This window comes from Orycteropus afer, unplaced genomic scaffold, assembly GCF_000298275.1.
Source record: "Orycteropus afer afer isolate SDZICR_OR568_19922 unplaced genomic scaffold, OryAfe1.0 scaffold00145, whole genome shotgun sequence".
NCBI classification, from domain to species: domain Eukaryota; kingdom Metazoa; phylum Chordata; class Mammalia; order Tubulidentata; family Orycteropodidae; genus Orycteropus; species Orycteropus afer.
This window is the reverse complement of record NW_006921732.1, coordinates 7,558,088-7,571,853: the sequence shown is the minus strand read 5'-3', so window position 1 is coordinate 7,571,853 and position 13,766 is coordinate 7,558,088. Positions and strand designations below refer to the sequence as shown.

The window sequence follows — 13,766 nt, the reverse complement described above, 5'->3', positions numbered from 1 at the left end:
GCAGCGACGGCGGCAGCCCCAGGCCGAGCCGGCGCGGGAGGAGTTCCAGGGCGATGGGGCCGCGGCCGGGGCTGACGCTTTGACAGCTGGAAAGAGCGCGGAGCCAGCGCCTGGGGGGGAGGGAGGGGAGCGCGGCGAGGAGAGAGCGAGCGAGCGAGCGCCGGGGAGGGGTCCGGGAGTGAGGGTGCATCGAGGGAGCAGCCGGAGCGGTAGCGGCGGCGGCGGCGGCGAGGCTCGGCGCCTTCTTCTCTGCAAACCATGTTTGCCAAAGGCAAAGGCTCGGCGGTGCCCTCGGACGGGCAGGCTCGGGAAAAGTAAGCCCTATTTTCCAAGTGTCGGCCGCGCCGCCGCCGGGCTTCGGGCGGTGGGAGGCAGGTGGGCAGGCGGGCGGGGGGCCCGGGGCTGTTCTGTCCCGGGCCCCCCGGCACCTCCTGCCCGGCCCCCTTCCCCGAGGCCGCGGCGGGCGGCGTGGGAGACCCCATTGTTGGGAGCTGGCGGGGGTTAGGGCATTGGGAAAGAGGCGGCGGGGGGCGCCGCCGGGGAGGGGGCAGTTGGTGGCTGCGGGGCGGGTCGCGCACGGGGCCCAGGGATGAGGGATGGGCGAGGTCCCGGCGCGCTTTGGTGCTGGTCCCAGCCCGGGCGCTCAGCTCAGTAGCCGCACTTTGCCCATCCTGCGCGGGCAGGGGGCGCGTGGCTTCTGTAGCCCCGAAGGCTCCTTTTGTCCGCCCGCGGCTTGAGGAGTGCGTGCTGGGGGGCTTTGTTCCGGCGGGAGCGCTTTCCTTTCCCTGCTCTCGGCCTCAACGCCCGCCCTCGCCCTCTGGGGCACCGGGCTGAGCAGAGACAGCTGCGCCAGCTTGGCCTTAGGCTTGGGAGACATTGTTTTGGGGGTAGGTGATGAAGGTGGCTGGCGCTTTGCTGCCCTCTCCAGAGCTCCCCGAGCTCCAAGAGTTCAGGACTGAGTCTCCCTGTACCCCCAAAGCTGTGAAGAGGGTGCCGAAAAAGAGTGAATAGAGTAAAAGAGGGTGGCTATGGGGCTGGGTGGCTTGTGAGTTTGAAAGACCTTGGTGGGTTTAGTCTTGGTGCCACTTACGAGTTCAAGTTTGGGGGCTACTCTCTAGACCCCATGGTTTGAGGAAACACGTTCCCCTAAGTGTTTGGACTCCACCATCCCAGGCAAGGCCTAGCTGCTTGCTTTAGGTGGGGGCCACAATGGGACAGCTAGGATGGGGACAGTGCTCAAAGACGGCTAGCAGGGTTCAGGAAGAGAGCTCTGTGTGATCTGATGCCTTTTTTTTCTTCGCGCTCTGCCCACTTTCCAGGTTAGCTTTATACGTCTATGAATATTTACTGCACGTAGGAGCACAGAAATCTGCACAGACCTTTTTGTCGGAGGTGAGTGGAACTCCCCCCAGCATCCAATTTCTTGACACACCCCCCTCCCCACTATTCTTAGAGCCTTTGTTTTCAGGAGCTGCCACTGTGGCCACCATTTTGAATTTTTATCACCTTTTGGCATTTATTGTTAGTTGGTCTTCACAGCCTTTTGGCTCCAGGAAGCCCCTAGCCCAATCCTCCCCTCTGCTCCTCTAAGCTGCCTCTGCTCTCTCCTTTCCAGATTCGATGGGAAAAAAACATCACGTTGGGAGAACCGCCAGGGTTTTTGCACTCGTGGTGGTGGTAAGTTTGTGTGATAGTTTTGTGTGTGTGTGTGTTTTTCTGAGCCTTGGGTCTCAGGGAACAAAGACGAGGCCTAGAGCAGGTCCCTCACCCCTTAATCCTCAGCTTTACATAGTGCAGGGTACTCAGACTAGGACCGGTGTAGGAGGATAAAGAACAGAAGAGGTTGGTGCCTAAAGTTTGTCTTCATTTCCTTTCTACTTCTATTGAAAACTGACTGCATTGTGCCTGGTGTTTGGGAAGAAAGTCCTTACTTTTCCTTCTCATTCTGGGCCACTAGGTAGGGGTCTTGAAAAAAATCTTGAAGGGTTTTTGTCATTTGTACATGTTGCTTTAATTAGAGAGGGTAGGGGGGATACCAGGTCTGTTTTACAACTGGCCTGTCCCTTGGTTTTTTTTCTGTGAGCTCATAGTCTTAGAGAGAAATGTCCTGGGGACGTTTCCTGAGCACCCTGAGTAAAAGTAAGAAGGGGCTGCCACTTCCTTTAAAGATTCTAGTTCAGACTGACTGGACTTTCCCGGGTGCCTTTCTCCCCGACCCCTGCTGCAAAGCATCCCTAAAACCACAAAGCTTCATTTTACTGAGAGCCTTAACTGGTCAGAGTGGACTTCACCAAGTGCCTGTAGTTTGTGGTTATGGGCTTTTTCTTAATTTGTGGCAACACAGCCAGATCCTTGGTCCTGTGGGTGTAGGGCCACTTTAAGTCTGGTCTTACTGTGAGGTTTGCAGCAGGCAGGAGTGGGTCTCCAGGTCTGTGGGAACCAGCTGCCACGAGTGTATGACTTGGGTGTTTGTGGGACCGATTGAGGGAGCCTTTGACATCCCTTTGAAAAGAAAAAGCAGATTGCCTTTTGATTTTTTGATGGAGTTCAGGAAAGCGGAGTGTCGTGTCTTTGGGATCTTAGCACGTTTACCTGACTGCCAGCTCAGGTTACTGTTTCAAGACTCTTTGAACAGCAGGAGGATGAAGTGTCTGTTCTAACTTGCTCAACGAAAATGAGTTTTTAATTACTTCTGCCAACCTATGAATGGCCGGTGTCAGAGGCACTAGGTGTGGTGTGAGGGTTCTACCTGTAGGAATGGGTGGTAGGTTTCCTTTTTTTTTTTTTGAGAGGAGTGAGTGGATAAAGTCTGATGATGATGGCTTTTGCAGAAATTTATACTTCTGAGTAGAAGTTACTTAGAAGGGGTTAGGGAGTTTGTGGTATTAAAATTTTTCTTGTGTGGTGGAGTCCATCAGATGTGTGCAGCTTCAAAAGATGGAAGTGTCCTGTAGCCAGCCTCCTCTCCTGATAGGACAGGTCCCTGATTTTCCTGTTGTATGCATAATTCCCTAGGACTTGGCTGTCCTTGTCTCAGCCCCAGGAGTAGAGAAAGTCTGTTGTGTTGGGCTCTAGGAGTGGTGGGTCTAAGTGGCTATTAAGGTGGTCCTGTCTGTCAGAAGTTGTGCCCTGTGATTTAACACTGAGCAAATGACCGCTGCTTTCTGGAGGGAGGAAGCGGTAGAGCTGATTCGGTGAGGGCAAGTGCTGCATTCCCACACCTTGAGTGAGATGTTTGCCTGATGACTAGCAGAGCTGGCACTTGAGATGATTTCTTCTGTGCTGACTGTGATGGAGCCAGGAGCACTGGACTGTGAGTCAGACCTGAGTTCTGGTTCTTGCTTTACCCTTCATGTCAAGCTGATTTGCCTCCCTGGACCTTGGGCTCCTGTTCTATAACATGAAGGGCTTGGAGAAGATGCCATCTAAAGCCCCTTGTTAACACCAGTGGCTACCCTGTGTTTGTACAGGGTTTTACCAGTTGACAAAGGACTTGTGTGTCTGTTCTCATTTAATACGAAGTTTGGAGTGACTGGACAGAATCATGGAGGGGGATGAGACAGGGATGTCTAGGCCAGCTCTCCCTGTCCTACTCTTGACTGGTTAGGTATTTTTCCGAGGAGGGCTCTCTCTTTCAATGTGAAAAGTTGTCCATAACCTCTCCTTTGGCTAATTGGTATTCCTTCTTGGGGGGATGGGGGAAAGGAGTGGTTCTTCTATAAGAATGTTTCGTGAGAGGGCCTGGGTAGGAGTCGGGGTGAGGTGGGAGAGGTGGGGATGGGGGTTCTGGGATTAAGAAACCGTACATTACTTTTATTGCCAGAGTCATCCATGTTGCTGTGCACGTGAATCGTGTTCTGACTTTGATAATTTAACCTTTTTATGATATGCAGCCATTTTGGTTTGGGGCCGTAAAAGGAATGCGGGTGAGACAGGCATGGATTTTCATACAGATTCCTACTCATTCAATCTGGGGAACCATGAGTGGGTTGTAGTAATCTCTCTGAGCTTCATTTGCCCTGTGGGTAAAGTGGAGGATAAGATCATTTACCTTATAGTACTCCAGTACCAAGACCCATTGCCTTTGAGTCAGTTCCTACTCCTGGCGAACCTGTAGGACCTTAGATCTGCCCCGTAGGGTTTCTAAGGCTGTCAACTTTATAGAAGCAGACTGTTTCATCTTTCTCCCTCTGAGCAGCTGGTGGGTTTGAAGCACTGACCTTACAATTAGCCACCAGGGCTCCTTATGGTTCTCTGGTAGTCATGAGCAATATGGGTATGAAGGGGCAATCCAGTACATAGTAGGTGCTTGATAGAGGACTTACTACTCTTATTACTTACCGATAGCTAGCTTGCCATTTGAGGTTGAATTGGTTTTGTTTCCTAAGCTGTGTTTGCCCAGTGAAGGCTGGTAAGGTGGGATGGAGCCTTTGGAGACCTGGTACTGTTAGCACTGTGCATTTGCCGTTGGGTACACAAGCAATAATTAGTAACTTGATCTTATTTTATTTTTTGACATGCAGCGTATTTTGGGACCTTTACTGTGCAGCTCCTGAAAGGCGAGACACTTGTGAACATTCAAGTGAAGCAAAAGCCTTTCATGATTACGTGAGTAACAAATTTTTAATCCTGGCAATAATTACAGGGTTGGATAGCTCTAACTTCTTTAGTACCAAAAGCAAATACCCAGCTAGTTGGCAGTGGTCTTTTTTTCCCTTGCCTTTTTATTCTCTTGCCCACTTCCCCCTGCCCTTCCTAACATTACTTTTCCTCCAGCAGAGTTCTGACTTGGTGAATGGTATCTCATAATGTAATTATGCAAAAGAGTTCAGCTATCTATTTGGAGAATGATAATTGTGTTGTGCAGGGCTCTGAACCACATGAGGTTTATGTTAAGAGTGGACAGTTAGCTCAGAGGAGACTGAGCCTCTTTGGTGTTGGTTTGTTTTTTTTAAAAAAATGACTACAACTCAGAAAAAAAAACAAATATGAAACTTGTGTTTGGAAGTAGAGAGGATAGCTGAAGAAGAATTTGGCAAAGTGGACTCTTACTCTACTTTCTGAGAGGGGCCGTCTTTGAAATTGTGTTTTGTTTGGGAGAATGTATATGTTTGATGGGGTGGTGTACTTTGAGATCCTTAACTGGTTCATGAACTTGTCTCCCAAATATTCTCATGAAGATAGTTAATTTCATCAGATTATACCCTATTTTATTTTACCCTATCTTCCATAGTCTGTCTTAATGAATTTCTTAGATTGATAAATGATTAAGACGTCCGTTTTCGGTCATCCCATTTCCCACAGTAGGGTCCCTCCCTGATTTTTTTAAAAAAAAAGGGACTTCAGACATTGTTTTGTTTAGCTGGGAGTTTGAGTCAGACTTGAACTGATGAAGCAGGTTAGGGTCTGTCTGGGAGACATGGATGGGGATACGGATATGTCTGAAGATATTCTGTGGCCTCATCTAGTCCTTGCTTCCCGTTGGCCCTGCACATGGTTAAATGTCTGTATGTACTTGTGCCCATAGAAGGTGATCCTGTTTTTCTTGCTGTCTATGTGAGGTGGGTAGGAGTGAACTCATGCTCTATGAGTGGAAGTTAGTTACCTGAATGTTGTTAGGTCCACTTGTCCAGGCCATCCATGACCCCTGCACGCAGAGTTTGGAATTGGCCTTGGAGTCCAGAACCCATTTGGTTTAGTTTCACAGGTGGTCATATCTCATTACTATGAACATCTTCATAGTGAAAGTTACTCCTGTAATATGAAGAATCAGAGATTTAATTGGTGGCTTACTGGTTTAGAGAATTTTCAGTGTGGTGAAAGTTTGCTATGACTGAACAGATAATGCCCTTGAAGTGGACTTCTGAGGAAATTGACCAATTCTTGACCTGTCTTCAGGGTTGAAAAGAGGAATCTGGTCAATGGTACTAGGGCCTGGTAAACTTTTAGTAGTAAAAGGTTCACTAGTGATGTGGTTCTTTGGGAGCATCCCGTGGAACTTGCGGTGGTGATGATGATCATAGGGTTTCCTGAGCTGGAGGTTGGAGGAGGCTAAGAAGTATATTAGCTAAATAAAAAAAGTTGGCTTCTTCATGGTTTTTCTACCTATCAAAAACTCCCCCCCTTTTTTTTTGGGGGGGGGGGAAACAAACCAGCTCTGAACAAATAACTTCTGCATAACCAATCTTCTACTACTGTGCAAATGGTTTTATTTTAGAGGGGTTGGGATATGTGGACATGACTCTTTCAAGTAGATCTCTTGATTTAGGACATCTGCCATTGTTCCCAAGGTATCTTTCATGGAAGCCAATGAGTTTAATCAAGCTTGGTGCTCTAGTAAATAATGTGAGACTCCCTTTGGCAATTTGTGGTTTGGTCTGCCATCTTGAAACAATATGGTGACAGTGAAAGTTTGTACATGGGTTTCCTTGCAGTGATTTGTTAAGGAGTGGCAGTAGAATTGTATAGTGATTGCTGAGATTGGTATTGATATTTAGAAGATACTACTGCGAGATTCAGGGGCTCTGGTGGTACAGTGATTAAGGCATTTGACTGCTAACCAAAAGATTGGTGGTTAGAACCCACTAGCTGCTCTGTGGAAGAAAGGTAAGGCCAGGGTTCAAATGTTTGGGGATCTACGCCTTTTTTTCTGGATTGAGACCTACTTGGTATCATTTGGCCTGAGAATGAGGTCATGTGGGAGGAGGGTTGGAGTGATGAATGTGGACAGGAAGGAGTTAAGGGGTAGCACGAAGTCGGACGTATGGTAGCAGAGTAGCAACTGGAAAATTATAGGATGCTTTCTTTGTCCTTAAATCTTTATTTTTCTTTTCATTCTCATGGCTACTGTCTAGTTAGCCCTCTTTACTTCTTGCTGGGATTATTGCATGACCTCTTCCTGGTTTCTCTTCCTCTTGCCTGGAATGCATTAATCTCTTACCCATTCGGATTCTATCCATTGTTTTTAAGTTCTCCTTTTTGGAGGACTTTTGTGATCACTGCTTCAACTCAATGTCTATAAAAACTACCATTCAAAGCATCTGTTGGAGGCATTCCGTGTGCCAGGCCACTGTACTTTAAGTGCAATAGCTTCAGTACCCCACATCCATCATGAATCTCCCTGTGAGAGTAGGCAGGCACATTGTTAACTCCATTTTGCAGATGAAGAAACTGAGGCACAGAGAGGTTAATTCACAGTTGGTAAGTAGTAGAGTTATGATCCAAACACAAGTCATGACTGAGTTAGGAATTGGGCTCCTAAAACCACTGTGACTCAGCCACACAGGTCCATGGCAAGTATCATTTGTTTGTACCTATCTTGACTAACTTCTCATTTGAGTTTGTCTTTCCTAGCGACCCCAACTTCAGCTTACTAATTTTTTCCATGGCAGAGGCCATGTGCTGTTCATTTCTGTAGCCCCACAGTACCTTGCACATAGTAGGCACTCACGCTAATTGAATGAAGGAGTTAAGGGTAGGAAAAAAATAGGTAATTTGGGGTCAGTGAGTAACCTGGGCTGGAACAACCAGGGAATTTTGGAAGGTGCTCTTTTTTGACTTACTGTTTGCTGGGTGGTCTTGACGAAGATGGTTTTCCTGTGGCTTAAATAGTTGCCTTGAAGTCCATGGGCGGCAAAAATAGTTAAGCACTTGACTGTTAGCTGAAAGGTTGGCAGTTTGATCCCCCCCACCACAGAGCACCTCAGAAGACAGACCTGGTAATCTGCTTCTGAAAGGTCACAGCCTTGAAAACCCTGTGGAGCACGGTTCTGCTCTGTTGCACCCAGGGTCACCATGAGTTCAAGTCGCGTGTGGGGATCGCCATGAGTTCAACTTGACTTGGCAACTAACAACAATTAGTTGTAAATTTTTTTTCAGAAAACAGCGTAGAGTGCAAATAAAAAAATGTGTTACCTGGTTTTCTATCAAGGAGATTCAAAGATTTTCTAGATCTGGGAAGACTGTGCAGTTCAGGAAACATAGGTGGTAGGGGGTGTACCCTGACTCCTCTCCTCACCTCTCTTAGGGGATGATTTTGTGAGCTGGCAAGTCATCATACCTTCCCAGTAGCTGGGTCACGTGATCTCAGAGGCCCCTCCCAGGCCAAGCCCTGGTTGTAGGGCCCCGGAATGTGACTCAGTGGGAGCAGAGGGAGAGTTAATTTTCTTTGAATTGGTGAGTTTTTATTTGAGTCACAGTCTTTTTCCCCCCCTCACACCTGGCAGCTTCAGTTTTCTTGGCTCATTGTTCATACGCTTCAGAGCCCTGCTGTTGACCACATATAATGCGGAAAATTGGGGGATTCAGTAGTGAGGGTGCACTTTTCTGAGAAATTGCTTTGCCTTACATCTGAAGGGTCCCTGAGGCCTTGGAAGGACTGCCCACAGCATCCTTGCTGTGGTTGCTTTGCTAGTCTCTTCAGGCCATGGAAATGTTGACTAAAGTCCTAGGGGGTCCCATTGGAGGTCTTTTTGGGTTCTCTTAGACACTGTTGTCTGGAGCCTATCCTTTTGTGGGTGAATACTCCAACTGGATGAGTCCTAACCTTTCTTTCTGGGAGGAATAAAATTTATTTAAGATTTGGTGTCACCATGAGTATCTCCTGCATGGGCCCAGTGGCACCTGGCCACATTCTCCACTTTGATTTCCTCCAGGGTTTTCAGGGTTAATAGAAATGTTTTTTTGTGTGTGCCTTCTGAAACTACCAGCAATTCTTTTCCTCTGGTGATAGCTAATTTTGTGTTTTCCTCTTGGTCTCAAGAATTGAGTGGCATAGGGAAGACCCTGAGCTGGCTATTAAAAAAAAAAAAAAGCTCCCTGCCGTTGAGTCGATTTTGACTCATAGTGACCCCTCCTTGGATTTCCGAGGCAGTATCACTATGGAAGTAGATTGCTCAGTCTTCCTTCTGAGGTGTGGCTGGTGGGTTTGAACTGCCAGCCTTCTGGTTAGCAGTCATATGCCTTAAACACTACGCCACCAGAGCTAGAAAAATGGTGATTATTCCTTGAACTACCCATGTTCTCTTACATGATCATGGCTGGGCTTCACAGCTACCTTGTTGGTTAGGTTTTGTTGTTACTACCATTTTAAAGATGAGGAAACTGAGACCTGAAGTTGAGATGGCTTGTCTAAGGGCATATAGCCAGGACGTGGTAGAGCTGGAACCAGACCCTGGTCATGTAGATCCCAGCTCTCAGCTTTTGGCACACTTGTTTGAGAAAGTCCCTGTGAAACAGAGGGAAGTTCTTCTCATTTGTCCTGAAGTGTTCTTGTCTCCTGGTAAGTCAAGGAATAAATGAGTTTAATGGAGAATTAAACTGAGGTTTCTGAAAGGTGAATGGCAGAGTCACTGGCGGAGGTGAGGCCTAAACTCTGGGATGGAAGTATGTTAGGGTGCAGTGATGTGATAAAAGCTGTGAACCTACTTTCCAGAAAATCAATGTGTCCCCATAAAGGAGACTTTGTATATGATTTTTGCTGCCTAAATTCCAAGCCCATCTGTGATCCCAGGTTAGGAACTTTTGGAGTGCCATGGACAGGGAGATCCATGACCTTGGTGGGTCTTGAGCCTCCATTTTCCTAATCTGAGGACCTGAGGTCCCTTTTATCTCTGTTGTTGTGAACCTCTGACTCAACAGGCTAGCTCTCTTACCCCTGTGTTTCCACCCAGCAGGACTCTACTGGCCCCCCTCACCCCCTGGCTGTGGGACTTTGTGTTTAGAGGCTGGCTCAGGGTAGAAAGTGCCACAGAGTCGTGGGCATGGACATGAACTGAGGTATTTGTGGCTGTGTGGCAGAGGCCCAGCGTCCTTGGTGGGTTTGAAATAGCAAAGTGATATTCGAGAGGGCTTTTCTTGGATGTGCTGAGTGAGGCAGGGTGTGTCCACTCCTGCCGGCACCCTTTGGGGGAAGAGGAGACAGGAGGTGGCAGTGCAGGCAGGAATAGGGGAAAAGGCACGCAGCTGGGCTCCAGTAGCTGGGAGTGTGCTCTCCCTGCGATAAGCCAGCCTAGCTATCTGCTCAGAGGTCCTGGCAAGTTCATGGCTTTGCCATTGGCTCTCACCCTTGGCACCCTTGTATAGTAGATTATAAAAACAAAACATACATGTAGTTGTTCCCGGCCCCATGCCCCTTGTTACTCAGAACTTAGTGTTGGGTCCCCTTTTTGGGCTCTCACCCTGTTTGCTGCAGTTCCTCTTATCCCCAGAAGCTGCCAGCCTCCTTTCTCGATAGCTAATTAAACACTAAATGAGTAACTGGAATTGTGTTTTGCCAGAAGCCGGGCAGTGTGGCTACCTTAATGGGTTTCAAGTGGCGGCAAGACCCCAAATTGCAAATCCTTGCCCTTTATTTGAAGACGGGGGGAGTGGTGGGGACCCAAACAAAGTTTTTGGCAGTGGTCACTTCATTTGAACTCCAAGACCAGCAGTGTGTACCAGTCTTTTGCATAATGCCATCTTTGTTAGCTAAGCATTTGCAAATTTGGACGAGAGTTCACTCTGTGCCAGCCAACACTTGGAGGGCGCCAGGAGACACCCCACTCTCCCTGCAGCGTCCCTTAGGTCTTTTTAATTTTCTAAGGGAGGTGGTTTCTCTAGTGGGACCCTCAGGCCAAAGGTACCGTGACCCCTCTCCTCGACCTTCCTGCCCCTGTGTGTGAGTGTGTGCATGTTTGAGTCTTTTAAGAGGGAGAAGTGGAAGGGAGGTGTGTGCTTGAGGGCCTGTCAGTCAAGATAACAGAAATGTTACACTAGCTGTAGCCTCTATAATAGTGTCTGAGGATTTAGCGTATTTAGAAAAATTAATCTTTTTTAGCTTGGTAATAATTCTGACCAAAGCACAAGTGCATTAGATGATTCACATAAACTTCTTTAATACGTGTTGTTTAGAGCTTACAGCAAATAGACAATCATGACTGTTTGTTTTTGATTCACAAAGTAATGGAGTTTTCTGTAGCTTTGGCGAGGTGAGTTTTGGGAATGCTTCTGTGGGTTATGCTTTTCTTTTCCTGGGTCTTAAAGGCTCTGGGTTCTGATTAAGGAGTCCTGGTGGTGCAGTGGTTAAGTACTCAGCTGCTAACAGAAAGATCTGTGATTTTAACCCACCAGCCACTCCATGGGAGAAAGATGTGGCAGTTTGCTTCCATAGAGATTTACAGCCTCAGAAACTCTATGAAGTAGTTCTGCTCTGTCCTATAGGGTTGCTCTGAGTCAGAATCGACTCGATGGCAGTGGGTTTGGTTGGTTTGGGTTCTTGACTGGTGGCTTAGATGGGTACCTGAATTTTAGTCCTCTGGGTAGCCTGGCAGAGTCTCAGTTTCCCCATCTGTAGAATGGGAAGATGGTGACTGCTTTGTGTGGTTGTTGTAAAGGACCAAGTAATAATGATGTATATAAAAGAATTGGCTCTGTGTGGCTAGTGCTTGGTGAATTTGTTTCCTTTCTCTTTAAAGCCCTAAAGTTTTTTTTAAAAATAGTCTTAATATGATAGACAACAGCTCATTTTTCTGGTGTAGGGAAAGGGAAAGGGAACTGGAAACTTGAATTTCCTAATGTTGCCCTACTGAGTCTTGTCTGTACCCCTCCCTCACTTCCCATGACCCTGACCTCCCTGCTGAAAGGGGCAGAGCTGGCTGTCCTGCCACAAGCTGGCACTGATAAATACTCCCTTGAGATCTCTGTACCCCTTATCTGTTTCAGACAGCGGTCCTCTCCTGCTCCCATGCAGTTGCCACAAAGGTGAATGGCATGGCCCGGAGGGCCTGCAACTTGGCATCAACAGAGATCTGTATTCAAATTTAGGTTCTACATGACTTGTTAACTGTGGAGCCTTCACTTCTCTTGGTCTGTTCTGTTTTCAAATAGGGGCATTGTGGGGTAGATGTGGAAAAGGACTTTCCAGAAAGATATCTAGGGAAAGTTAGTTGTGCTGTGAAATGCTATGGCAGTATTATTAGGGATGAGCAGGGTTGGAAACCCTAAGGTAGGGGTCTTGTTATCGCCCTGACCTGATGTTTTGAGTGAGAGAGGACCCCCAACTTAAAAAGTTGAGCTTGTGAAGGGGTGTGTTGGCCATTTTAGGTTGGGGGTGGGGCACTATTCTAGACATCAGCTTCTTTCTTAGACTTCATTGGGGTGAGCCAGGGCTTTGTTTAATTAGCTCCCGGACCAGGAACAGGACACTGGAGTTGAGAGGTAGAGATTCAGGCTAGGTTACTGAGTGCCTATTCTCTGCTCACTGTCTAGTTGAAGAGAGAGCATAGGATGTAGTTAATGCCTAGAAAGAATCATTCAGGAGAGTCTTGTTTATCCAGGAGACCAGGATGCAGAGTCCAAACACGGGGCAGTAGGACACACCCAGCTCTCCCTAAAGTGTCCCTTAGGTCCTTTTAATTTTCTAAGGGAGGTGTGTTCTCTAGTGGGGACCTCAGTTCAAAGGTGCCATGACCCCTTGAGCCCTTTGTGGTAGCTGTGGGATGTATTTAACACATACATAGATACCAGGATTGCAGATGTGGAAACTTGAGCTCATCTAGTCCTCTGACATGTAGGTAAACTGAAGCCCTAAGAGGAAGGATGCCATGCACCATTAGGACTCTTTCTCTTGTCTCGTGCTGCTTTGCTATACTTAAAAGCTATGAAAACTTGATCTCTCTGTGCCTCAGTTTCCTCATGTGGATAAAGGGAGTAATAAAGTATACCTGCTTCCTAAAGATAGGGACAGCAGTGGTTCAGTGTCAGAATTCTTGCTTTCTATATAAAGAGACCTGGGTTCGAATCCTGTTCACTGTGCCTCATGCACCACCACCACGCGTCAGTGGAGGATTTTATGTTGTTGTGATGCTAAACAGGTTTCAGTGTAGTTTCCAGATTAAGGTAGATTAGGAAGAAAGGCCTAAGGTGATCTACCTCTGAGAATCAGCCAATGAAAACCCTACAGAGCACAGTAGTCCGATCTGCAGCTGGGCATGAGAATGTTGCAGGACTGGGCAGTGTTTCATTCTATTGTGCTTGGGGTTGCCACGTGTATTGGGGGCTGTGTTGTTGGCAGCTAGCAACAAAAAGAGCTCTGGTGGCACAGTGCCTAAGGCATTGGACTACTAACCAGAAGGTTAGGAGTTCAAACCTACCAGCTGCTCTGTGGAAGGAAGTTTGGGCAATCTACTTCTGTAAAGATTTACCTCCTTGGAAACTCAGTGGGGGTCACTGTGAGTCAGAATCGATTCAGTGGAAGGTTTAAGGTCAGGGGCATTAAACCCACACACTAGTGTCTGGCACAGGGTAAGTGCAATGTAAATTTGCATCCTTGTTTTATTACCTCACGTAGGGCCTGGGGTGAATCCTAGCTTTCTGTTGGCCATTGTTCTCAGTGATTGGCAAAAGAGGGGCAGCAGCAGAATGGTCTTGGTGTGAGAGGTCTGTGATAGTGTGTGAAACATGAACTATCATTAGCGTGTTCACCTGTTTGTTGGTTATCTCTCTGGAACCCAGGGTTTGAATCCACCTTCCCTGAGCACCTCTGGGTGAGTAGGGGTTCATTTACACAGCCCCTAACCCAGCCCAGTGCTGTGGGGATTAAATGAAATGATGCATGCATGCCTCTGATCAGTGCCTGTCATGTAGTTGGCTCAGCCAGTGTTTATTTTCTCTCCTTCTGGGTGCTTCTCTTGTTCCAGGAGTCTGGACAAGCTCGCTCTCTAGCTCTGACCCTTCCCCCTGGTACCCACTTTATATAACCGTACCACTTGAGAGGCTGGGGCAGTTTG

The 13,766-nt window shown here is 47.5% G+C and overlaps 1 protein-coding gene across 1 annotated transcript in view; it reads left to right on the top strand.

Annotated features, from left to right (window-relative positions):
• Positions 1–258: 258 nt before the first annotated feature.
• SSBP3 (single stranded DNA binding protein 3) overlaps positions 259–13,766 on the top strand; it is a 200,698-nt gene continuing 187,190 nt past the window's right edge. Inside the window, exons 1-4 of the mRNA XM_007945938.2 lie at positions 259–314; positions 1,320–1,392; positions 1,616–1,677; positions 4,524–4,608. Of these exons, the coding sequence (XP_007944129.1) occupies positions 259–314; positions 1,320–1,392; positions 1,616–1,677; positions 4,524–4,608 (276 nt within the window). The remainder of the gene's footprint in view (positions 315–1,319; positions 1,393–1,615; positions 1,678–4,523; positions 4,609–13,766) is intronic.